This window comes from Sorghum bicolor, chromosome 1 (assembly GCF_000003195.3).
Source record: "Sorghum bicolor cultivar BTx623 chromosome 1, Sorghum_bicolor_NCBIv3, whole genome shotgun sequence".
Classification (NCBI taxonomy): Eukaryota; Viridiplantae; Streptophyta; class Magnoliopsida; order Poales; family Poaceae; genus Sorghum; species Sorghum bicolor.
The window spans coordinates 81,895-109,415 of NC_012870.2; the positions used below are offsets into that span (position 1 = coordinate 81,895).

Sequence of the window (27,521 nt, forward strand, 5' to 3'; positions counted from 1 at the left end):
AGCAAAGCCCCTTCCCTATGCTCACACATCCAACACCATGAACCCCACCTTGCCATCTATCTCCTTCCAATCTCCTTGTTTCAAGATCCAACCAGATCCTCAGCGGAGCCACTGGCCTCCTCGGCAACAGAGCACAAGGAAACCAGGGCTGTCTCTAAAGCTTATACGCGCAACACTAGGACCAGACGCCAATGGCGGACTCCACAATGCTGACCGCAGAGGTGCCACCTTACCATCTTCGCCCCTGTCAGATGTAGTTCAGGAGTTTTACTCCTCCCTCAATGAAAAGAACAGCAAACGACTCGATAAGTTGATGGCCCCTGATTGCATCGTCGAGGATACTGCTTATTATAAGCCACTGGATGCCAAGGTTAATTTCTCATCTGCTTCAGAATTTCACAGTCCAGTTACATCTACATGTTACATTGGAGCATCAGGCTTCCTAGGTTCCTATACTTAAGTTCACACACACACACACAAAACTGCATGCAGTGTACCCGTATCTACTTCAAACGATTGATGGAATCCATGGGAAAGAAGGTCAAATTTGCCATTGACGAGGTTTGTCAAGGTGCAGGGCGGACCGCTGCAGTAATGTGGCACCTTGGTAAGATCACTGCGAGTTTAAATTACAAAGTGATTGAAAAATCTGGTAGGACAATGATGCCTGTCATATTGCTTGCTACAGAATGGAATGGATACATCATCCCCTTTACGAAGGGCTGCAGCTTCTACATATGCTCAGCAAATGGAGCAGCGCTTCTTATCAGGTAGCTGAGATCAACCCCTTTGTATTTCAGCCAAGAATTGCGATATTGTTAGTTATGATTTTTTTTGAAGACGTCACCACAGGGGTGAGAGCCCCACCTGAATAAATTTTCATTGATTCCGGAAGCCGGTGCATGGAGGGTCTAGGGCACTAAAGTTTACAAAAAGGTTTAGGACTTGGGAAAGAGAGAGATTACAACACCACCACCACCAACAACAACAACGACAACAATAACAACACTCGAAAGACTCAAGGATAAGCCTAGACACAAGCTGAAAGACACCAATCGAACGTTGATTTGTGCCACCACCGAACAACATACTCGCTGGTTTCACCATGACCGTTGTGCTGTGCCCTCCATCACTCCTCGTAGCTACGCCATTCCGCTGCCGCCCTCCATCTGATGGCCAACCAGTGAGATGGGGACTAAGAGTAACGACCGACATGCAAGCCCATAATCATCAGACATGACGACCTCCCTTGGAACTGATGGTGACATCCTCCAACACATCCAGGCCCACATGCCACTATCCAACACCATCCATGGGGAGGAAGCCATGGAGGGGAATGCAGCGGTGGAAACACCACCCGTCATTTGTTTCTGGCACCATCAAGGAGACCGCCGACGGAGCAGAGACGCCAGAGGAGGACACTCGTCGAAACGTCGGCAACGACCGACAACCATAGCGAGTCTCACCCAAGAGGGTTCAACAATAACATGGGAGAGAGGGAGAGAGCAAACAAAGAGAATACAAGGCGGCGGCATATCCCTCCACAGTGGCACCCTCAAGAGGGTCAACGGTGTCGACGACGTCGCCACCATCGGCTCCAGAAAACTAGAGCTAGGTTTTCACCAGGAGGGGAGACACAAAACTACAGTCATAGAGTTGGGAGCCTACAATATCGACGCCTCCAAGGAGGTAATCGGTGCTAGAGTGCGCCACCGTCGATTGCACAGACATGGTTGTGCAAGGCTTTCGCCTAAGCTTCCCTAACTCATGGACCATAGTTTGTCGACTTGTCGGAGTAAGTTAGCGTGGACGTGGAGAGACTACACCGCTCGTCGGAGGACCTCATTGTTGTGGAGCACGACAGGAGGCACAACACCCATGTGGGCCCCGCGACTGGGTATCGCCACCCGGTCGCGCCTAGTCCCACGGTCAGGAGCCGCACACTACCTGCAGGCCGCCATGCCCAGTAGTGCCAGAGCCTCAGGCTACCACCGAGCACCACCACCACGCGGCCACCTCGAGCGCCAGAGACCCACCAACACCTCTGACTCTCCATTGCTGTCGTCGGCACCGCAAGAAGTGGAGGCCGTGCCAACGCCGTCGAAGGCAGGGGTCGCCGGATCCGGCCACAGGGCCACCGAATCTGGTGAAGGCCACTCCAAAAGCACCGGGAGCAAGCCACAACCTGAGCGAGCAAAGCATCCACCGTCGGGGAAGCATCTTCTTGCCGCTGTACGTCGTGCTCTGGTAGAGTGTCAAGGGCGTTAAGCCCCAGAACAGGCGGACCTCGGCTACGTAGTTCGTAGCCTTGATCCGTGGTAGCCGGCAGGGTTTTGCCCCCACGCCGGTGAACGTCGCCGGGTTATGCCCCCTGGCGACTGAAGAGAAGAGGGAGGGATTAGATAGGTTTAATCTTTGCTTGCCTCCTTAGGATGTGCGGTTACAAGATATAAATGGCCTCAGGCCCAACCAACCGGAGCAAAAGGCTCCTCTAATTTAGGAACTAATAATAGAAAGATAACAAATAATAGAAGGCTATTAATCAGCTAACAACTCCTTCCTTCTCAGCCACTATCGTGACTTGTGGCCAGGGCTGGGCCCTGCTCCGCCCGAGCCTGCTGCTCGGCGCGTTCCTGGGCGCGGCGCACGTCCCTGGCTCGGCGACACCTGGTGTACGTGCGCCCGAACATGACATCTCCCTCCCCGCCGAGAATCAGCTCGTCCTCAAGCTGGAACGCCGGGTACTTGGCACGGAACGCCGCCGTGTCTTCCCACGTAGCCGAGGCAGCGGACGCACCCTGCCACTGGACGAGGACCTGGGGCACACCCCTGGCGATGCGATAGCGCACCGCACGCGCAGGTTCGGGGTCGATGGCGCCATGTCAGAGAGGAGGTAGAGGCGGTGTTGCAGCTGGAGGGTCTCCTTGGAACTTTTTCAACAGTCCCACGTGAAAGACGTTATGAATGCGGGTGCCGGCTGGTAGGGCAAGCCGCACAGCGACGTCGTTGATGAGCTCGATGACCTGGTATGGACCGCAGAAGCGAGCCTTGAGCTTGCCACCGGCGGTCTGGGGCAGTGAGGAGGCCGAGCGCTGGCGAAGACGAAGCAGCACCCAGTCACCAACTTGGTAGCTGACCGGACGATGATGGCGGTCGTAGAACAGCTTCTGAGTGGCTTGAGCTTGCTCCAGGCGGGCACGGACATCAGCCAAGAACTCCTCGCGCTCCGCTATGGTCTTGGCAACGGCCGGCACCCTGGTGTCGCCGGGCTCATACGAGCGGATGGACGGCGGATCGCGCCCGTAGACGACGCGGAACGGCGTATCACGCAGCGACGACTGGTAGGCCGTGTTGAACAAGTACTCCGCCCATGGCAGCCACCGGAGCCACTGCCGCGGCCGATCACCCGTCGGACACTGCAGGTACATGATGATGACGCGGTTGGCCGACTCGGACTGCCCGTCCGACTGAGGATGGAACGCCGTCGTCATGTGGAGCTTGGTACCCATCAGCCTCATAAGTTCCTGCCAAAACAGAGACGTGAAGACAGTGTCCCGGTCGGAGACCATGGACTGCGGTACCCCATGGAGGCGGACTACTTCACTGAAGAATGCTTGGGCGACGGGCTCGGCGGAGTAGGGGTGGGCCAACTGGATGAAGTGGCAATACTTGCTCAGGCGATCCACCACGGTGAGAATGACTAACTTTCCGCGGACGCGCGGCAAGGCTTCCACAAAGTCAAGCGCGACGTCGGTCCATATGCCCTGCGGCACCGGAAGCGGCATCAAGAGGCCCGCGGGGTGAAGATGCTCAGACTTGTAGCGCTGGCAGACCGCGCACGCTCGCACCAGCGCCTGCACCTCCTCCTTCATGTTAGGGAAGTGGAAGTCACGTCGGAGGCGGTGCAAGGTACGCTGAACGCCCTCGTGTCCGTCCTCGTGGACCGCCCGGAGGAGCTCCTGGAGCAGTGGCGATGCTGTCGGAATGTAGAGGCGCCCCCCAAACAGCACCATGCCGTCGACGATGGTACAGGTCGCAGACCGGCTCCCGGCAGCAATCTCGGTGTGCAGTGCCACCAGAGCCGGGTCCTGGAGCTGTGCTTGGCGGAGTCGGTCGACGAAGTCGAAACACGGCCCGGAGATGGCCAGCAGCTCCCCATCCTCAGTATCCCGCCGGGACAGCGCATCTGCAACGGCGTTAGCCGCTCCCGGCTTGTACTCCACGGAGAAGTCGAAGCCCAGCAACTTGCCCACCCAATGGTGCTGTGGAATGGTGGACAAGCGCTGGTCCAGCAGGTACTTTAGGCTGTAGTGATCAGTCCGGACGACGAAGCTGCGCCCCCACAAGTAAGGTCGCCAATGGCGGACTGCCTAGACCAGCCCAATGAGCTCCCGCTCGTAGGCGGCGAGCGCCCGGTGTCGCGGCGCCACCGGCCGACTATAGAAGGCGATCGGGTGGCCGTCTTGGATGAGAACAGCCCCGAATCCATGGGATGACGCGTCGCACTCGACGGCGAATGGCTTGGCGAAGTCTGGCATGCCCAATACCGGCGCGGTGGTGACTGCGGCTTTGAGCTCGGCGAAGGCCGCAGCCGCCTCATCACTCCAAGCGAAGCCGTCCCGTTTGAGCAGGGCGGTGAGGGGCGCCGCGATGGAGCCGTAGTTGTGGATGAACTTGCGGTAGTGGCCCGCTGTTGATGCAAAAGTTGATCTGCAAACACAAAGGGCTAATACCTAATTTAAACGTTAAGGCGTGCCAGCCGATTTGACATTACTATCGGCAAAGGTGATAACTCGAATACTTTGGTCCCGACAACAGCGATGCGCCCGGATGCCACGGCCAAGAGGTATTCACACGGAACTTGAGAATACGCCTTCATCCTCCTGGAGCTGGATGAACCAGAACTGGGCAATGTCCTCCAGATTGTAGGAGGCCATCCACACGCGCTCCTCCGGCATGGTGCGCTGCTGGCGGAAATAGGACTCGCACCGATTGATGAACAGCAGCGGATCAGCGTGAAATCGGGGAAAATCGGGGCGGCCGAGCCGTCCTGGTGGCTACTCTCCGCGGAGGCAGCTTTCTCCTTGAGGCCCGCCACATCGGCGGAGAGGGTCTTCAACATCTGGACGACGTCGGCGAGGCTGGGTTCGCCGTCACCCATGGCTGGATGCACAGAACAAGACGCAGCCGATGATGGTGGTGAAGATGGTGGGGCTTGTGGTGGCGCGGTGGAAGCAGAGGGGCTGGAGGCGACGGATTGGGAGGATCGACGCGACGCTGATACCAGGTTGTCAAGGGCGTTAAGCCCCAGAACAGGCGGACCTCGGCTACGTAGTTCGTAGCCTTGATCCGTGGTAGCCGGCAGTGTTTTGCCCCCACGCCGGTGAACGTCGCCGGGTTATGCCCCCTGGCGGCTGAAGAGAAGAGGGAGGGATTAGATAGGTTTAATCTTTGCTTGCCTCCTTAGGATGTGCGGTTACAGGATATAAATGGCCTCAGGCCCAACCAACCGGAGCAACAGGCTCCTCTAATTTAGGAACTAATAATAGAAAGATTACAAATAATAGAAGGCTATTAATCAGCTAACAACTCCTTTCTTCTCAGCCACTATCGTGACTTGTGGCCAGGTGAAAGGTCCTAATATGGCTAGAGGGGGGGTGAATAGCCTATTTAAAAATCTACAAACTCACTAGAGCATGAGGTTAGTAAATAACAAAGCGAAGCTTTATGCTCTAGCTCTAATGGGGTGTTTGCAAGCCACCTATCCAACAATTCTAGTTGATATAATCACTATGCACACAAGAACTAAGTCTCTACTTACACTAGAGAGCTACCTAAAGTTTCTATAGAAGAAGTAAGCTACTCTAGTTTGCAAGAAAGTAAGAGAGAGAGTTTGATCTTTATACCACCACGTAGAGGGGATGAACCAATCAATAATATGAAGTCTAATCACCGGGAGAAATCCAAAGAACAATCACAATGGAGACACACAATCTTTCTCCCGAGGTTCACGTGCTTGCCGGCACGCTACGTCCCCGTTGTGTCGACCAACACTTGGTGGTTCGGTGGCTAAGAGGTGTAGCACGAACCTCGTCCTTACTAGGACACCACAAGAACCTACCCACAAGTGAGGTAACTCAATGACACGAGCAATCCACTAGAGTTACCTTTCGGCTCTCCGCCGGGGAAGGTACAAGACCCCTCACAATCACCGGGAGATGGCCACGAACAATCACCAACTCGTGCCAATCCTCCTCCGCTGCTCCAAGCCGTCTAGGTGGCGGCAACCACCAAGAGTAACAAGAAAACCGCAGCTAGAACGATCCCCAAGTGCCACTAGATGCAATCACTCAAGCAAATGCACTTGGAATCACTCCCAATCTCACAAAGATGTATAATCTATGAAGGAGATGAGTGGGAGGTGTTTGCTTAGGCTCACAAGGATGTCAAGTATGTTAGAATGCCAAGAGGGTAAGCCCTAAGCCGGCCAAACACGTATTTATAGCCCCTCAAACAAATAGAGCCGTTGGCTCTTTCACTGGGCAAAACACGGGGTCACCGGACGCTCTTAAAGGGGCACCGGACGCTCAACACCAGCGTCCGGTGCTCCAACGTCAGCCGCGTGTCAGAGTCTAACGGTAACCTGCAGAGCACCGTGTTGACACCGTTTTTGGGCACGTGTCTAGGATGGCAGGATAAGGTGGCAGTACGATGTTTACAAAGCGGGTTGCCGATGAGGATGGTTGCCGATGAGGGAGAAGTTGAATGTGACAGACAGTAATATGGTGCCGATGGCTAGATAAGAAAGTCTGCCGATGACTATGGCAAAGGATCTGCCGATGATGCAAAGGAGGAGTCTGGAAGCTGCCGGTCGTTATGTGGAGGAGTTTCGGTTTGTTACGAGGGATAGTTTTGTTATTTCCTTAATTATTTGCATCGTTTTGTATACGGATTCCGTGTAATTTGGAATTTGAATTCTAATCGTGTCTGGTTGTAGCTCTTTGAGCAGGGTATAAATATAGACCCTAGGGCCTTGTAAGAAGAATCAAGAAATCAGTCAATCAAACATACGTTTTTACTCATATTCCAGCATCTACTTTTCGACGACTTCGTCATACTTTTTTCCTTTTATTACGAGTTCTTAGGAATTCGTCGACTTAAGCTCGGCGTGTTCTCGAGTTCCGCGTGAGTACCTCTTAGCCGTGACATCCGGGCGCATCGCTGTTGTCAGGACTAAAGTATTCGAGTTATCACCTTTGCCGATAGTAAGGTCAAATCGGCTGGCACGCCTTAACGTTTGAATCGGGTATTAGCCCTTTGTGTTTGCAGATCAGTTTTGCATCAACACATCTTTTGGCACGCCTGGTGGGACAGGATTCAAGATCAAGATCAACATGTCGATCTCTGACCTCGATCAAGAGAACGTCATCCCCGTGACGGAGGCCAACCTCAAGGATGAGCAGAAGCAAGCTATTGCCCAAGCCATGGAAGAGTTCAAGCAGCAATGCCTGAGGTCTTTCAGCATAAACAGGAGCAGCGAAGTGGTCCAGAAAGATGCACTGTCGGCACCACGGCAGGTTACCTTTGACGCCAATCCTGGCAAGCTTCAAGATATGGTTGACAATGCCATCAATCGAGCGTTGATTAACCAAGCTGGTGTACTGTCTAATACGGTTTTCAATGCCGTGGCAAGAACTTTCAAGGAAGGACAAATCCCACCAGATTATGTGGGCCCCTCTCATCATCAGCCAACGGCACCAGAGGTCACGGCTCCATCGGCTGCCTTGACGAATGCAAGTGCACAATCTGCCGTCCCTCCAAGTACATCGGGGACTACTGGTGCACTATCTATGCCGATGGCAACCAACCCACAAACTTCAGTTGGGCAGCATAAACTGACAACAGATATGTTGGCATCGGCAATGTCAGGGTTGACTCTTCCTCCCAACTGGTGGGGTTACGGTATGCCTCCAGAGTTGACGCCGGAAACATCACAAATAACCGACATGAGGGGCAAAACTCCTATGACATCGGCACCTCCCAATGCGCCGGTGAACCAGAGTCCTCAGTATACCACAACTACTACTGCAAGGCCTCACACTGGAAATCCTCAAGATTCAATGTTCCAGATGCCCAACACATCGGTAGAGTCAATGCTGATGCAACAGAGGCCTATGGCCCAGTCGGGGTATGTCAATTCAACGACGGTACCCAATTACCAATCATCGGCAGCACCTATGCCGATGAACGCTAATAATGGATGGCTTGGACAGCAAGCCTTTCCACAATCGCCCCAGCAGAGTTATCAGACTACAGGGTTCCAGCAAGGGCAGGTCTATCCCGGGTTCCAAGGTCAGGGGATTCCCAACCAGCCAATGAATTTTGGACAGCAACTCGGAGGACAGCCAGTCGGTGGACAGCAGTTTGGTGGTCCGCAGATTGGAGGACAGGTGATCAATACGATGTTCCGTGCAGATCACGTCCCGAACAGACACGTGGAGGTTCGCCACCAAGTGCCGGATCCGCAGCCGCCTCATCGGCAAGATGCCGATGCATATTGGGCCGATAAGATTGCTGAAGTAATGAGAGAACAATTTGGGATAAAACCCAAAGTCAACACTTATTCTTATCGGACACCGTATCCTCCCGCGTATGATTTGATCCCGCTTCCACATCGGTACAAGGTACCGGATTTTACAAAGTTTTCCGGACAGGACGACACGTCAACCATGGAGCATGTCAACAGGTTCATTATTCAATGTGGAGAGGCTGGTAACAGGGACGAATTGAGGGTTCGTCTATTTTCATCATCATTGTCTGGATCGGCCTTTACTTGGTTCATATCATTACCTCCCAACTCAGTAATTACTTGGGCCGATCTAGAGAAGCAATTCCACAAATACTTCTTCTCGGGGGTTCATGAGAAGAAGATCACCGACTTGGTCAAGTTGAGGCAACGTAATGATGAGTCGGTTGAGGGATTTGTGCAGAGGATACGAGAGGTCAAGAATAAATGCTATAGCCTAGTTCTGGATGATCGGCAGCTAGCCGATTTGGCTTTCCAGGGTTTGTTGCCACATATCAGGGATAAGTATGCCTCTCAGGAGTTCGAAAGTTTAAGTCATTTGGTGCAGAGGATTTCTGATCAAGACATCAAGCCTTTCGAGCCTAAGAGGGCATGGAATAAGAAAGTGTCATTTGTTGATGAAGCAACAAGCTCAGATTCTGATGAAGAACCAGTAATCGGTTTGGCAGAGTGGGTAAAAAACAAGAAGCCGATGTCTTGTCCTTTTGGGCAGAAGGAACCGGAGAAGTTTGCTTTTGACACCGCTAAGGCTGATAGGATATTTGACTTTCTACTTCAGGAAGGTCAGATCAAACTGTCACCTAACCATGTGATCCCATCGGCAGAAGAGTTGAAGAGGATGAGATATTGCAAGTGGCATAATGCAACTTCCCATGACACCAACGAGTGCAAAGTATTCAGACAGCAGCTGCAATCGGCTATAGAGTCAGGGAGAATCAAGTTTGACAGTTCCAAAGCCCAGAAGCCGATGAAGATAGACCAACATCCTTTCCCGACAAACATGTTGGATGCTAAGGGGAAGGCTAAGGTCTTAACATCGGAGACAGCTGAGAGGAGTGCATCGGTAGATCCTCAGCATCAAGTTACTACTGCCGATGCAAGAAGTAAGGGCTTGGTCCAGGAAGGAACTAGCTCAGGAAGGCTTCCTCGATCCGGTATCGTCATAACTCATAGAAGGCACAGGGATCATTGGAATTGTCCATTCTTCATCCATTGTTGGGAGGAAAATATCAAGCTTCCTACTGTCAGAGACTGCCCTGAGTGCAACGGTTATGATCGGTACGATAGGATCGATCGGCATTATCATAATGATGAACGGCGATTTAATGGGCCGATCAGAGGAAGGGTGTCAGTTCATGACCGGCTGGGGGGCAGATTTAGTGGGCACAACAGACTTAGTGACCGTGTCCAGTATTTTCCCAGGAACCAAGAAGAGCTCGGGGAAATGGCTGATGCGCGGGTTCCCGATGAATTCATATTTTGCAAGGATGCTAACACGCATCGTATGGAGTCAAGGGAGAACCGACGCCCGACGGCAAGGCAAAGGCCACTTCCTCCATGGTGCCCTGGAGGATTAACCAAGACACAGAAAAGGAGATTGCAACGTGAGAGGCAAGAAGAGCTAAACAAGGGAGAGAACTCTGGAAGTCGGCAGCCGTCAGACACTAAGAGGGAAGGTCCATCGGCAGACGTCAACATGGTCTTCATGTTGCCGATGGAGTTTCTTGCACCAGCCAGCGATGATGAGGTGGAATTTTCTGATCAGATAGCTCAGTTGGCTCTGGATCCGATGACGGCTATCTTTGAGAAACCTGCCGATGACGAGAGGCAGCATCTTAAAGCCCTGTTCCTCAAAGGAAGGGTTGATGGGCAGCCAATGACCAAGATCCTAGTTGATGGTGGAGCTGCTATTAATATTATGCCGTATGCAGTATATCGGAAGCTTGGGAAAGGGGATCAAGATTTGACCAAGACCGATATGATGCTCAAAGACTTTGAAGGAAACGTGTCTCCAGTCAAGGGGGCGATATGTGCAGAGTTGACCATTGGCAGCAAAACCTTGCCGACAACTTTTTTCGTGATCAGCGGAAAAGGTGCTTACAACTTATTATTGGGAAGAGATTGGATTCATGCCAATTGTTGTATCCCATCTACAATGCATCAGTGCTTGGTTCAGTGGGTAGGTGACAAGATTGAGATTGTCCCAAGAGATTCTTCTTATGTTATCGCATCGGCAGAAGCGGATACTTACGAAAGGACCAGGTGCATTTCAGGAGAAGTTTGGGAGAAAGATTTTCTCAAAGTTGCCGATTATGAGATTCCACCGATCCAAGCAGTCGGTTCTGACGACGATTTTTAATGGATAGATTCGCCGATGATGGAAAATTAGGCCAGGGGTTCACATCGGCCGATGATTTGGTAGAAGTAGATATAGGTAGTGGTGATAAGCCTAGGCCTACTTTTATTAGTGCTAAATTAGATCCTGAGAGTAAGCGACAATTGACTAGTTTGTTAAAGGAATATAAAGATTGCTTTGCTTGGGATTATACAGAGATGCCTGGTTTAGACCGATCAATTGTTGAACATCGGTTACCCATCAAGTCTGGATTTCGGCCACATCAGCAACCAGCCCGCCGATGTAATCCTAACATTCTACCTGATATTAAGGCCGAAATCACTAAACTTATTGAAGCTAAGTTTATTCGGCAGTGTCGGTATGCCGAATGGATTTCCAATGTTGTTCCGGTTTACAAGAAGAACGGGAAGCTTCGGGTGTGCATTGATTTCAGGAATCTCAATAAAGCTACGCCGATGGATGGATACCCAATGCCTGTCGCCGATCTACTGGTTGATGCTGCAGCTGGTCATCGGGTCATCAGCTTCATGGATGATAATGCAGGTTATAATCAAATATTCATGGCGGAGGAGGATATTCCAAAAACCGCATTCAGATGTCCTGGTCATGTTGGGCTATTTGAATGGATAGTCATGACTTTTGGGTTGAAGAATGCTGGTGCTACTTATCAAAGGGCTATGAATTTTATATTTCATGAGTTCATCGGCAAGCTCGTAGAGATTTATATTGATGATGTGGTGGTTAAGTCTGGAGATTTCTCAAAGCATCTTGCCGATTTACAAAAAGTGTTAGAGTGCACAAGGAAGCATGGATTGAAGATGAATCCCAACAAGTGTGCATTTGGTGTATCGGCAGGGCAGTTTCTTGGTTTCATGGTACATCAGAGGGGTATTGAAATTAGTCGAAGATCTATTGATGCCATCAATAAAATAGTGGCCCCTACCAACAAAATCGAGCTCCAATCCTTGATCGGCAAGGTAAATTTTATCAGGAGATTTATATCGAATTTGTCTGGTAGGATTCGTGCTTTCAGTCCTCTTCTTAAATTGAAAGCCGATCAAGAGTTTATTTGGGGAGAAGAACAGCAGTTGGCTCTGGATGAAATCAAGAAGTATCTAGTAAATCCTCCAGTTCTAGTTCCACCTCAACAAGGGAAGCCCTTCAGATTGTATTTATCTACCGATGGATCGGTTATCGGTTCAGCCTTAGTTCAAGAATTTGAAGGGAAAGAAAGGGTAATTTATTATTTGAGTAGGAGGTTGATTGATGCTGAAACCAGGTATGCGGCCATTGAGAAATTATGCTTATGCTTATATTTTTCATGTGTCAAGCTGAGACATTACCTGTTATCGGCCGAATGCACTGTTGTTTGCAAAGATGACGTGGTCCGATACATGCTATCTATGCCGATTATGAGTGGTAGGATCGGTAAATGGATTTTAGCGCTGTCGGAGTTCGATTTGCGTTACGAATCGGCTAAGGCAGTCAAAGGGCAGATTATGGCCGATTTTGTGACTCAGCATTGCGGTCTAGTGGAAACCTTGGAAATTGTACCCTGGACGCTCTTCTTTGATGGATCTACCTGTGACCGGGGGGCAGGAATCGGCATTGTATTAGTTTCCCCTAAGGGGAGGAAGTATGAGTTTTCCTTGCCGATTGTTGCCACATCAACAAATAATCAGGCTGAGTATCAAGCTCTGATCAAGGGATTAGAGTTGTTAAGAGAAGTTCGTGCTGATGCTGTTGAAATATTCGGGGATTCTATGTTGGTTATAAATCAATTGGCCGGAAGCTATGAATGCCGAAGTGAAGTTCTCATAACTTATTTCGAGAGAAGTATGCAATTGTTAAAGGAATTCAAGGATTTCCGGTTGGAGCATGTTCCCCGATTGCATAATGAAGACGCTAATCGGTTAGCTCAGCATGCCTCGGGATATCAGCCAATGATTAATGCGACATCGGCAGTCGGTGCCGGTGATTGGAGGAAAGAAATTATTGATTATCTAAAAGATCCATCCAAAAAAGTTGAAAGACGGGTTCGATTTCAAGCAACCAAGTATGTGCTCCTTGAAGATGAATTGTATTATCGAACTATCGACGGAATTCTTCTCCGATGCTTGGGTGATGATGAAGCTAGAAGTTTGATGGGGGAAATCCATGAAGGAGTGTGTGGAGCGCATCAGTCAGCTTTTAAGATGAAGTGGATGATTCGAAGGAATGGATATTTTTGGCCAACCATACTTGAAGATTGTTTTAAATATTTCAAGGGATGTCAAGGTTGTCAAAAGTTTGGTAATATCCAGAGAGCACCCGCATCGGCTATGAACCCTATAATAAAGCCTTGGCCGTTCCGGGGATGGGCCATCGATCTGATCGGCCAGATTTATCCACCATCTAGCAAAGGGCATAAGTTCATTCTAGTTGCCACTGACTATTTCACTAAGTGGGTTGAAGCTATTCCTTTGAAGAAAGTCACATCGGCCAATATGATTGATTTTGTGAAGGAGCATATTATTTACCGATTTGGGATTCCCCAAACGATTACTACCGATCAGGGCACCATGTTCACATCGGGGGAGTTCGATGAATTCGCAATCGGTATGGGAATTAAAGTGTTGAATTCTTCTCCTTATTATGCTCAAGCCAATGGGCAGGCCGAAGCGTCTAACAAAGGAATTATCAAGCTTATTAAACGAAAGATTGAAGAAAATCCTAAGCGGTGGCATACATTATTAAATGAAGCATTGTGGTCTTATCGGATGGCTTGTCATGGATCGACCAAGGTATCACCCTATCAATTGGTGTATGGACATGATGCAGTGTTGCCTTGGGAAATTAAGGCTGGATCTAGGCGATTATCTTTTCAAGATCAATTAACTTCTGATGGTTATGCCACTTTGATGACCGATGAATTGGACGATCTAGCAGGGCATCGGTTAAAAGCTTTAATGAGTATAGAAGAAAATAAGAAGAGAGTTGCTAGATGGTATGATAAGAAAGTGAAGGCTAAAGAGTTTGCCGATGGGGATTTGGTATGGAAATTAATTTTACCAATTGGGACCAAAAGTTCGAAGTTTGGAAAGTGGTCTCCTAATTGGGAGGGTCCTTATCGGATAAGTCGATCGGCTCCTGGTAATGCCTACATTCTAGAAACCCTCGAAGGGATTGAATTTCCCAGAGCATTAAACGGCAAATATTTAAAGAAGTACTACCCCAGTATATGGGTCGATGCATAGAAGTTTAGGTGCCGATAACACTCCTATCGGCTGGATCCAAATGCTTGGGGACAGGACGTGGTGTTTCAAAAGTTTGGGCGCCGATAACAGTCCTATCGGCTAGACTAAAAGCTGAGGAAGCAGGAAAGCGCAGAAACAATGCCGATGGAAACTCTATGTGTTAAGCAGCGTCTGGATTGCCGATATAGCGCGTAACCGAATTTGGTTGGCTGCTTCTATCTCCTTGATGTCATCATCGGCAGAACCTTCTATCGGCTTCAGCTTCTTCTTCAGTTGGAGTGCTTTGCGACCGTGGGCATTTCGCTCACGCTCAAGAAGCCTTATGGCCTCTGGCAATTGGCTTTCTTCCTGTTGGGCTTGGGACAGAGCGTTCTCTACTTCCTTGAGCTCCGCCAATAGGGACTTTTTTCTTGCCGATAGATCGGATATCTTCTGCTTCAGCGCGTCTCCAGAAGATCTCAGGATGCCGATGTTCTTGTGCTTCTCATCGGTCAAAAGCTTCTCTTTCCTCATTTCATCGGAGAGCTGAGTCTGAGCGGCTCTATCGGCAAGCCGCCGAGAAGCTCTTTGGTACTGCAGTTGGCGACTCTCCACATGAGCGGCTTGGAACAGGATTTCTTCAACATCGGCTGGGACTTGGCCTCTGAGAGTTCTGAACAGGGTCTTGGTAGGATCGGAATCATCAACCAATTGCGCTGTGTCCTGGTGAAGGAGAGTTGACAATTCTTCCAGCCTGACCCTGACCTCTGCCGATGTGATGCCGACCGACTGAGAAGTGCTTGCTTCTTCACCTTCTTATTCTTCAGAGAAATCGATGGCGAAGGAGAACAGGCTATCGGGAGAATCTTGTTCCTGGGAGGGAAAGCAAAATTAGCTCATACTTAGAGAATCGGCAAATAATACTGGCGGTAAACAGTGACTTACTTGCTTCAAGGCGATCTCTTGCCTTGGACTGGGAGGTGCTGACGGAGCTGCGGGCTGACCGGCCAAAGATGCCGATGAAACTACAGGTTGATCGGCTAAGGTTGCCGATGGGACGATATCGACTGAAAGGAGACAAGAAAGTTTATGAGACTAAATGAGAATAAGTTCATCGGCAACGGTATTGTTAAAGTATGTTACCTGGAAGGGGAACAACGGTTGTCTGAATCGGGAGAACCGCCGATGATATAATTAGACCCACCGGACCAGTTGTTTGTTCACCCACATCGACTGATGTACCTTCTGTTTGAGGCTCTCCCTGCTGGGATTCTTCCATCTGTGGTGCTTCCTGCATTGGTTGGGGAGATGGCGCTTGCTGTGTCTGGGCTTCTGGAGAAGAAGGAGAAGACTCCACTGGGATTGGAGATACCGGAGGAAGAGGGGGAGTTGCCACCTTTTGGCGTTTCGTTTCGGCCCTGGTGCTCTTGACACCCTTCCTCTTTGGCTGGCTGGACTGGGTGGCATCGGCACCTTGACGTGTGACCTTTGCCGATGCACTGGTTTGCTGCAATAACGAATAAGGGTTTATAAGTATAAATAAAGCCGATATAAAGATAGTCAGCGTAAAAGATGAAGATTTGACAAATTGCCTTGAAAGCCCGCGCCAGAGTGGGAGCAGCTACCGTTGGTGATGTCTGGGTTCTCCTGGTCGTAACTTTCCTGAGGCGCACACCCCGATGCACGATGGAAGCCAGAGTGGGAGCATTGTGGCCGATTGAGGAAATCGGGCCTAATGGAAACAAGTCGATCGGCTTGCCACTCCTGCTAACCGATGAGGGGATGTTATCAACCTGCAAAAGGAATACAAGGGTAAGCTACTGATGGAAATAATGTTGAAAAAATGAAACATCGGTTGGAGATACTTACAGTGTCATCGGGAATTTCGTATTCGGAGTCGATCATGCCGCGGTATGAAAGGGCCGATCTGCAGAATAGATGCTCTTTCCATTCTGCCCACCATAACTTGTATGCCTGAGTGATAAAAGCAGCCGGAACCCATTCTGATAGATCTACATCTGTATCGGCGTTTGGTGGTAGTTGGGCTACTCGACTCCACTCAAGAAAGTTATTGATAGTTTCTCTGGGTTTTATCACATCGGCATAAGGAAGTGCGATTGGCAACTGGCCGAAAGCTAACTGGTGAGCTAATGCCGATGGATTATAAAATTCATAAGTCTGGGGAGAAGTTTTTGTGCTACCGAAGAAATTCACTGGAATGGCTCTGGGAGTCACAATTGCCATCATCGCCTCATTGTCCCTGTCGAGAGCTTCATCAAATGGATTGAAGGTCAGAGGGAGCATGCTATCTGGGTCATCATAAGCCAACCATGGTCGTTCATCTCTGGCCAAACCCTCATACAGAGTCTCGAAGAATCGGCCGATCTGATCCGGATTACTCCCTGAACCAGGTAGGACTATGACGGCTTCGCCAAAGTTCAAGGGGGCACGCGTTGCCGATTCCTCTTCACCCAACACATGATTTTCGGCTATATCTCTTGGGAAGTGCTGTGAGAACAAGTTGAAATCAAGGCGCTTATGCAGGTGCAGATTGAGCCACATATTAATAAACCACCAGGGGCCCCCAAGTTGCCGATGGATTGGCCAAGCAGGAGTTTCTGGGCTACCTGATGGAGAAGGTGGTAAACAGCGCCAAGCAAGTATCGGCCGAGAGGAAATTGGCCACCGTTAGCCAGTCTCTCTGCTGCCGATAGATAGACGGAAGTCGGTCCTGCCGATCGACCACAGAATACAAACTTGTCCAGCCACATGTTCAGAAAGGTGGTTTGCTCCTTTATGGTGACAGGCCCTCTCCCGCGGTACTTCTGAATATACCCTGACCAACCGCCGATAGCGCGAGTCTCCACTTTAGCACTGGGGGCAGTATCAAAAAAGTGGGTGCTATCGGCAGAAGATATATCTAGACCAGTGAGCATGGCTACATCGGCAAGGGTAGGAGAAGCAGGGCCGTGGCCAAAAACAAAGGCATTGAGGGTGTCTGACCAAAAGTAGGACGCAGCTATCAGCAGTGACTCGTTCCTGTGCATATCGGCAATGGATAGCCTAATGCATTGGGCTAGCTTCCTTTCGCCCCACTGGACTTCATAAGAATTGCTAGCCCTCAAGAACCAGTCTTTCCACCCTATGGTAGGGCTGGGCCAAGAGCGAAAAGTGTCTTTCCACAGATCTAAAGAAAAGTTTTCAGCTCTAAAGGGGATCCTATTGGTTTCTGCGTTGATAAGGTTGGTTGGATCTGAATCCCCTAGAGGGCCGAGACATTGAAGGTGTGGTTGATCGGTGGGGATGACAATTTTATTGGACAACTCCTAGTGATTTTGGGGGAATAAAAATACAAAGAAAAGGGAAAAGGAGAATATTCAGTAAGATGAATCGCGGATGAACAGGAATAAAAATACAGAAGATGAGATGGAGATCTGACCTCAGGGACGACGAAGCCAATGGCCATCTTGTCGTGAAGGAAGCGTGTGAAGGCGCCGGAGTTGATGAAGAGGGGTACTTGTCGGAGACCTTAGGAGTTTTTGGTGGCGCCGCCGCTGGAAAAGTAAAGTTGGGTAGTAGAATGGTGTGATGGGGAAGGAGTACCCAAGAAGGAACTATTTATAGGACAAGATGGGCAAGGGCAAATCCGACTTATCTCTTTGCCGCATCCGAGAAACCCGAGGGTATTCAGGTGGATATGGCAACTATTCGCACGGTAATCCAGGGATTGTGCAGGTGATTTGACAGGAAGCGGTCATTATCTGAAGATATTTTACTGTGCGAGATCTCCTGGTCGGTCCATCGGCGATATTCTATAACGGTCATTTTGCCGATGGGCGGATAGAGGGGAAGTAACCGTTTTTGCGAATATCCTGGTCAGAGCATCGGCAGATCTTTGTAACAGTATTGTTACCGATGTACGACTGAGAAAAATGCCCGTTTAGGAAGTTGGGGATTTCGAGGAATCTGCGGAGGATTAGGATCGGAGTTGTCCAGATTGAGGTTGTCGGTTACCAGATTAGGAGCATTAATTGCGGGAGAAGGCGTCATTACTGCAGAGAATTTCGGAGCATTAATAGTTTTATACTCCGAAACTGGGGGGCATGTGTTGACACCGTTTTTGGGCACGTGTCTAGGATGGCAGGATAAGGTGGCAGTACGATGTTTACAAAGCGGGTTGCCGATGAGGATGGTTGCCGATGAGGGAGAAGTTGAATGTGACAGGCAGTAATATGGTGCCGATGGCTAGATAAGAAAGTCTGCCGATGACTATGGCAAAGGATCTGCCGATGATGCAAAGGAGGAGTCTGGAAGCTGCCGGTCGTTATGTGGAGGAGTTTCGGTTTGTTACGAGGGATAGTTTTGTTATTTCCTTAATTATTTGCATCGTTTTGTATACGGATTCCGTGTAATTTGGAATTCGAATTCTAATCGTGTCTGGTTGTAGCTCTTTGAGCAGGGTATAAATATAGACCCTAGGGCCTTGTAAGAAGAATCAAGAAATCAGTCAATCAAACATACGTTTTTACTCATATTCCAGCATCTACTTTTCGACGACTTCGTCATACTTTTTTCCTTTTATTACGAGTTCTTAGGAATTCGTCGACTTAAGCTCGGCGTGTTCTCGAGTTCCGCGTGAGTACCTCTTAGCCGTGACATCCGGGCGCATCGCAGTTGTCAGGACTAAAGTATTCGAGTTATCACCTTTGCCGATAGTAAGGTCAAATCGGCTGGCACGCCTTAACGTTTGAATCGGGTATTAGCCCTTTGTGTTTGCAGATCAGTTTTGCATCAACACACCGGACGCTGAGCAGGTTGGCACCGGACGCGTCCGGTGCACACCGGACTCATGCGCAGAGAGCTCCGCAAACTCGCAGGGTCACCGGACGCAAGCCACCGGACGCACCCTGAGCGTCCGGTGCTCACCGGACTCATGCGCAGAGAGGGTCGCAGAACGCCCGCACACCGGACGCGCACCACCGGACGCTCCAAGCTGCGTCCGGTGCCTATCGTCCGGTGCCTTACCCTAACCGAGTCAGGCAGCCTGCACACCGGACGCTCAGACACAGCGTCCGGTGCCTCTGAGCCAGCGTCCGGTGAGTGTTCCTCAGCGAGAAACACTCCCGCGACTTCTCCAAATTTTCCCACCGGCGCAATAGAAAATATGCACTTCATTTTCTCGAAAAGCGCCGAAAATATACCCATCCTCTCTCTACTCTTCAAACTCCACCTCCTTCTCAAAGTGTGCCAACACCACAACGTGTGTACCAACAAGTGCACGTGTGTTAGCATTTTCACAAACATTTTCTTTGAAGGAGTTAAGTTAGCTCACTAGGTTCTAAATGCATGCATATGAACAATGACACCTAGTGGCACTTGATAACCGCTTAGCCAAAGAATTCCCCTCTTTATAGTACGGCTATCTATCCTAAATGTGATCACACCCTCTATGGTGTCTTGATCACCAAAACCAAAACCCTAAGCAATACCTTTGCCTTGATCTCCATAGGGTTTTGTTTTTCTCTTTCTTCTTTTCCAACTTGATCATTTTGTGGTCATCACCATCATCACCATGATCATCACTTGCTCCATCACTTGGCATGTACCAACCTCATTAAGTCTACACACACTTAGCATAGAGGTTAGTACTAGGGTTTCATCAATTATCCAAAACCAAACTAGGGCTTTCAATCTCCCCCTTTTTGGTAATTGATGACAACCCTTTTTTACAAAGAATTTCAATAAAATTTTTCTTGGATTCATGTTGCTTGCCCAAGCATTTTACCATGTGCAAAGGTTATGGACAAGTTTCATAAACCCAAATTGGTAGCAATTGCTCCCCCTACATATGTGCTAAGAGTTTGGATTTGAAAGCTTGCACATATGCTTGAATAGGAAATATAGGAGTCAATTTCTACCAAATGATGCTAAGGTGTAAAGAATGGACCTTTGAAGCGTGATACCAATCGGAGTTGCCAATGTATACCATCCTTAGCACCATTAGTAACTAGACATTCACAAAACTAGAACACCCCGTGAGATCAACATTATAAACAAGGTTCTAGTACCACTTGTGAAGCAAAAATATAGTCCAGTTACACTACCTATGCATGCTAGTTCTTCATTTCATCAATCAAGTCTATAACTAGCATACGCCACACAAGCAAGGCATTGGAGAGAAAACTTCTAAAGCTAATGCAAATGCAAGCAAACATATGTGATGCACATTCAAATGCAACATACAAGTTTATGAGCTTGCTCCCCCTACTTGTGTGCTTCAAAATTTTAATTGATCCCCTTCTTTTATCATGTTATTACTCCTCTATCTTAAATCTTTGGGAAATTTTCTCCCCCTTTGTCATCAATGACCACAAAAGGTGAGCTCAAATTTTAGATAGGTTAGTGTGAAACCATGTGAAGGGAGATCATTTTCCCAAATTGGTCCAATCTAGATTACTTGCCTAAGATATTTAACTCGGTTTGATCCAAGGACAAGCTTCTTCACGCCTCCAAATGAGGGTTATCTTGTACCATGTTGAGTTAAACACTTATAGCTCATATTCTAGATCAAACACTAGGATTGCAAGCCCACAAACATGTCATATGCTACCACTAGATCAAGTCAAGCATAGAAGCAATAGTGGTACCATACAAGCATCAAATTTATTTGATTTTCATGAATGATCCTAAGACATGTAAGGAATGACTAGATGCACTAAACAAATCCTTAGCAAAGATGGATGACATGTCAAACAATTTTACCTTGCTTTGCTCGAAGGAGAGGCATGTCATATAGTGGGGGTGCATCAACACATATTTGAGAAATCAAGTATGTTCAATTCATTCCTTAGCTTGCAAAACCTCTTCTTATCAAGTGGCTTGGTGAATATATCGGCAAGTTGATCATCGGTGCCTATACTCTCAATGCAAATGTCCCCTTTTTGTTGGTGATCTCTTATGAAGTGATGGCGGACATCTATCGGCAAGTATGAGTAGCGGGATGTTTTGCAATAGCAACCATAGAGGTACCATTACCATCCTTTCTAAGCATAGTATTATCATCATTTGAAATGGGCTTAGAATTATTACCTAGGGGACATGAATAAGCCATGTGTCCCCTTTCCCGGCATAAGTAGCAACTTCGCTTTGATTGAGCCTTTTCTTCCATGCTCATGTGTTGCTTCTCATTGCCTTGCCTCTTGAGAGTTGCTTCAGCCTTCTTCTCAAGCTTGGTAGGACACCTCGAGGCAAAGTGTCCATCATTCTTGCACTCAAAGCATTTGATATGGGAGAGGTCTTTTGATGACCTTGATTGTCTACCTCCCCTTCTTGTCTTCTTCTTCATCATCCCCATGTCACCACCATCTTCATGGTAGATCTTGACTTGAGCTTGGGGCTTCTTTTCTTGCTCAACTTGTGGCTTTTGTTGAGGCTTCGCTTGATGCTTCACCAATTGCTTGGTTGGGCACATTGAGGTGAGATGACCCCAAGTGCGGCACTTGAAGCACTTGACATGATTTAGCCTCTCTTCTTTCATCTTCTTGAGCTTCTCTTTGTTTGGGCAACTATTTGCAAGATGTCCCACTTCATGGCACCGATAGCACATGAAATGAGAAATCTTTTCTCTCTCTCTTGCTTTCTTTTGCCCTTTGCCATCTTCTTCTTGAAGCCAAGGCCACATTTGTCACCATAATTTCTTTGAGTCTTCAATATATGCTCAAAGGTGACTTTTGAGTTGTAGCACCTCTCTAACTTGTTGCTCAAAATCTTCACTTCACTTTTGAGCTCATTGTTCTTCTTCAAAAGGTTAGTCTCACAAGACAAAGAAGTAGAACAAGCATTTGTATGTGAAGAACATGGCATAAACAATAAATCATCACAAGAGGTGGATACATGCTTCTTGCCTACATCACAAGGGTTAGTAACAATATGTGATTGATCATTTGATCCAAGTGATGAGCTCTCACTAGTTTTAATTTCTTCATTAGAAAGCTTCTTAGTGAGAAAAGCATGATCTTTTACTAAGTTATCATGAGTAACATAAAGTTCCTCATGAACCAATTTTAGCTCCTCATGTGAACAAGTAGTAACATAAAGTAGATGCTTTTGTTGTTCACATGTGGTCTTTAGAAATGAGTTTTCGTTTTTCAATTTTTTTGTTTTTGCCATCTCATTTCTTAAAGCTTTGGTGAGTCTACATACAAGCTCAAAATTTGGATCATCACAATCAACAATCACACCTCCAATAGATACCTTGCCGTCACCGTGAGACATGGAGGTATGTGATGAAGTGGATGAGCTTGTAGAAGCATCACTCTCATAGCCATCATCTTCATCCTCACTTGACCATGAGGTGGAGCAATCCTCCACAACCACCATGTTGTGGTCATGCTCAACATCCTCACGTGCATCCACCTTTGGCACATCATCTTCTTTGGTGATTGCCCCATATTTCTCATTGAGATAACTCCAAATCTCATGGGCGGACTTCATATCCATGATTTCACCAAATATGTTATCTTTCATGGATGAATAGAAGATGTTAGTAGCTTGGTAGTCGAGATGTAGACATTTCTCTTGTGCTTGAGTTAGATTCTCTTCATCCAACACATGAGAAAGGCCTACATCTACCATCCACCACATTTGAGGAGAAATAAACTTAAAATTGCATGTCATCCAATTTCTCCACTGTGCAAAGTGTGTGCCATCAAAAATGTGTGGACACTCAACATCTAGCCCATAAGCCGCCATCCTCTCGAGTCGGTGAAGACCACAAATGAGAGACCTAGCTCCGATACCACTTGAAGGGTCGAGATGGCGGACTAGAGGGGGGGTGAATAGTCCTTACTAAAACTTATCGCGTCGGCTAATCGAAAACAAATGCGGAATTAAATCTATCGGCCTAGCCAAGACGACACCCCTCTATCTAAGTTCTCTAGCACCTTGAAAAGATCCTAAACAAGCAAGCAAGGTGCTACCTTAGAAAGAGCTCACCTAATCAATTCTAGGTGCAAGGTCACACAAACCTATGCAACTAGTACTTTGCAAACCGGGGGAGCTCCTACACAAACTAGTGAGGCAAAGCGCACAAAGCCTAAGCTCACTAGCAAGCTCAATAACAAGGCAACTCGTGCGCAGAGAGGGTGTCAAACTCGCGACCTCACCGGACGCTAGGCACCGGACGGTCCGGTGCTCACCGGACTCGTGCGCAGAGAGGGTTGCAAAACACCTTCACACCGGACGCTGAGCACCGGACTCACTCCGGTGCGTCCGGTGCACACCTGCACCACAGACACCACACCGGCGCTCTGGACCAGCGTCCGGTGCTGCCAGCACCAGCGTTCGGTGAGTGTTTCTCAGCGAGAAACACTCCCGCGACTTCTCCAAACTTCCCACCAGCGCAATAGAAAATATGCCCTTAATTTTCTCAAAAGCGCGGAATCCCGCCTCGCAAGCTCGGCGGGAGGGAGAGAGAAACCCACACCTGTCTCAACCCTAGGAACACCACCTCCTTTGAAAATGTGCCAACACCACCAAGTGTACACCACCATGTGCAAGTGTGTTAGTATTTTCACAAACATTTTTCCAAAAGGAGTTAGCCTCTCAACTTGCCACGCCACTCGATCCTAACAAATATGCAAAGTTAGATCGCTCAAGTGGCACTAGATGACCGATATGCAAACTGGTTTGCCCCTCTTGATAGTACGGCCATCTATCCTAAATCCGGTCATAAACTTCTCTACACACCTATGACCGGTGAAATGGAAATGCCCTAGGTTATACCTTTGCCTTGCGCTTTCCATTTCATCTTCTCCAATGTTGATGCAACACATGCACCAACCAATCACCAAATGATATGATCCACTTCATATCATCACGTGACCGTATTGGTTCATCGATCTTGACCTCACTTGCTCTTCACCGTTGCCTCGGTCCATCGGCGCCAAGTCTTGCTCAAGCTTCACCGTCACACGCGGTCCCTCGCTTCAAAGCCTCCGACTTGCCCTTCACTCTTGCAACCGGTCCATCAAGCCAAGCCTCATCTTGATCTTCTCCACCTTGGTCACATAACTCCATGTCATGTCTCATATGCAATGAGCTCCTTCATCATCACATCATCACCTGTGGACTAATCTCCTGTGTATCTCACATAAACACTATTAGTCCAACTAAGTTGTCACTCAATTACCAAAACCAAACAAGGACCTTTCAGCCCTGCTCCGCCCGAGCCTGCTGCTCGGCGCGTTCCTGGGCACGGCACACATCCCTGGCTCGGCGACGCCTGGTGTACGTGCGCCCGAACATGACATAGAGCTAAATTGAGGGCAAAGGGCATCGTTTCTAGGTCCCTAAGCCATGGATCTAGAGCTGTGCCAGCCTCCATGACCACCGTCAGTCGTCCTTGTTGCTGGAGGTTCCAAGGTCGCCAATGGGAGGAAGGAAGAGGAGGCAGCACGCATCTGTCCCCAACGAACACGGATCCGGCCATTAGAAGCAAGGATCTGACCAAAGCTAGTAGATCAAGATATGCTTGAGGGATTATGGATTGGGGAAGAAAGAAACGAGGGAGGATAGAAACATGTGGGGGCGAGCCTTTTTTGTGCCGCTAGCTGGCCGCCGCCGCCGCCACGATTGTCGCTGGCGAAGAGCCGCGGCAGCAACGTCCGAGCTCGCCGGGGAGAGTGTGGTGGCCGGCGGCCGGACTGGGTCGCCCTCGAGTCGCCTCGCGAGCGAGACGACGCAAGAGACAGCCATTGTCTAGCTAATTATGATTTGTACAGTTTGCATTAAGCAATGAAAAAGTAAACGTGCTTCCCTTTACCTGAGCTAGCAATGATTCCACATACACTGCAGGAAAATTCACATCTTCGATGAGTCACCACTGAAGCCAGGAAAGTGGGCATTGGTAGGCACACTAATGAGTCTCCTTCATTTGCTGCTCTATAAATCTGTATAAATCCAATTGAACAAGCCATACCTTGCACTAATCATATCCCATGAAAAAATCCAATGCCTACAGGAAATACTCAACATTGTTACCAACTTGATCAACATGTTCCCCAAACTAGCTGAAGGTATGTGATCAACAAAAGTTCTGTATAGATTGTTACTAGCTAAATCTAGCTAAGCATGCTGGTATGCCTACAGGTTTCCTCAAGGATCCAGAAGCAGTAGTTCAACCATTCATAAAGATCTACAAGTTTTATGTGGAGCCTTTTATCCTCCCCTTTCTTGCATATTATACCCACTTCTGGACATATGTGGCTCGAGGATTGACTATGGTGCTACATATCTTGTATAACCTATATAAACAGCTTATGTAAAGAGCTAAAGTGACTGAATCCAGAAAAACAAATTTGCAAAGATTCATGTATTAGTATTATTAACTTGATTTCATGCGCTCAAAAGAGTAATAAAAAAACTTCCATTATTGAGGAAAAAAACTATTAGTATATTACCAGTAACATCAGGAACAGGGGAGAAGCAAGCAGCCCATGAGAACAAGATGTGCTACGGGGAGACTCCATGGCACAGAAGTTTTCATATGATGTGATACTAGTTATCATATCCATGCTCCTGAGATAAAGAAATTGTCATCATTTCACTTTTGAAGGAAATGACTTTTAGCATAAGGATGTAGATATTCACATGAAATGGCTACGGGGAGACTCCATGGCGCAAAAGTTTTCATATGATGTGATACTAGTTATCATATCCATGCTCCTGACTCCTGAGATACAGAAATTGTCATCATTTCACTTTTGAAGGAAATGACTTTTAGCATAAGGATGTAGATATTCACATGAAATGGCTGCAAGGACCTGTGGACTATAGAGCATTTACTTTGTTAAAGTCCTGATGTTTTATTAACAGCATTGAGAAAAATGTACCCTGAGAATTTCCCAATAATGGTTAACTATCAGTTCTACTGTTGCATAATATATGTCAGTGTTATCTAATGATTGTGACTATGTGTCCTTTAAAAGGAGATAATGTGCTACATTAAAGGTTGTGATGTCAAAGGGATATAATCAATTTCATAGAATGCATTGTGCGTGGATTCTGCCACTGTTGTCTAATGAATGTGACTATGTGTCCTTTAAAAGGAGATAATGTGCTACATTAAAGGTTGTGACATCCAAGGGATATAATCAATTTCATAGAATGTATTGTGCGTGGTTTATGTGCACTGAAATCTCCATAAATTCTTGACAGGGAAGTGTCTCCAAAAGAAGTGTTAGAGTAAATAGGAATAGTATCACATTGTGTACCCACGAGAGGTGATAGTCCTATGTACTCTATATAATCAGCCAATGAGGCCCAATGCAATATATCCAATATTCCACCAATTATATTCTCCTACATGGTATCATTCGTCCAGGTTTAGATCCTTACCCTAGTCGCCGCTGCTTCCGCCCCGTGCCCCACCCCCCCGGGGAGAGGTCGATCTCCGCCAGAGGCAGCGCCCTAGTTTAGGCGCCCGATCCTATTGATTCGGCTGCCATCATCGTCTTCGCGCAACAGATCGAAATCTCCCCTACATCATTGGCAAGCTGCCGCCGCCTCGTCCCCAAGCTCATCGCTGGCTGTCACTGTTAACACCTTCTTGATCTTCGTCGCATGGAGGAAAATGGACCTCACCCCGTCCCGTGCTGCCGTGGTGGCGGCCAGGCCTGGCCACACACCCCGACCCTGCACTGCCATGTTGGCCGCTAGATCTGGCGTATCGCTGCTATCAGGCGGATCTGCCTATCTCCACCACGTCAATCCGCAACGCTCGCCTTCGGCCCCGTGTGTCAACGACTCGTCGTGCGCCTTGGGCCGCCCAATCAGGCCGCACCGCCCCCATCGTGTCGTCTCGCTGGGTACACCCGATCTCCTGTTGTTGTATCTTTTTGGTTTGCCCGATCACTGATCGGGATTGAGTCGCCCACCGACCGTTGACCTCGCGCGTTCTACTCTAGCATCGACATTGACTTCATCGACACCATCTCCGAGTACTATGTGCTTCTTCGCCGACCAACAAGGTTGCTGCTGCGTCACCTCATCGAGCTGCGCACCACCGCCCGTGTGTCTGCTTCGCCGTTGCATCTACATCGTTGTCACCTGTGCATCGATGATTGTGTTGCACAATCCCTGTCGTGCCATCTGTCTGCACAAGGTCTTCGTTTTGCTGATTGGGTCTTCGTCATCGAGCTGTTACTACCCGTGTCGTCGCTGAGACCTGCTCACCGATGCATCTTCTCCCACATTGCTTCTTCTTCGTCCAGCACAACCACACAGTTGGGGCCCTCTTCCTTGTACGCCCGATATTGGCAACACTGACATGTGCTTTCATCCTCGACGCGTTGCTGGATTTGGC

General features: G+C 48.4%; 1 protein-coding gene across 1 annotated transcript; it reads left to right on the plus strand.

Annotated features, from left to right (window-relative positions):
• On the plus strand, window positions 1-25,526 carry LOC8059228. Its single transcript, XM_002463413.2, has 6 exons — window positions 1-370; window positions 493-607; window positions 689-770; window positions 25,013-25,064; window positions 25,179-25,233; window positions 25,307-25,526. Exons 1-6 carry the CDS (start codon window positions 38-40, stop codon window positions 25,480-25,482), a joined length of 813 nt encoding a protein of 270 aa, XP_002463458.2. The 5' UTR covers window positions 1-37; the 3' UTR covers window positions 25,483-25,526.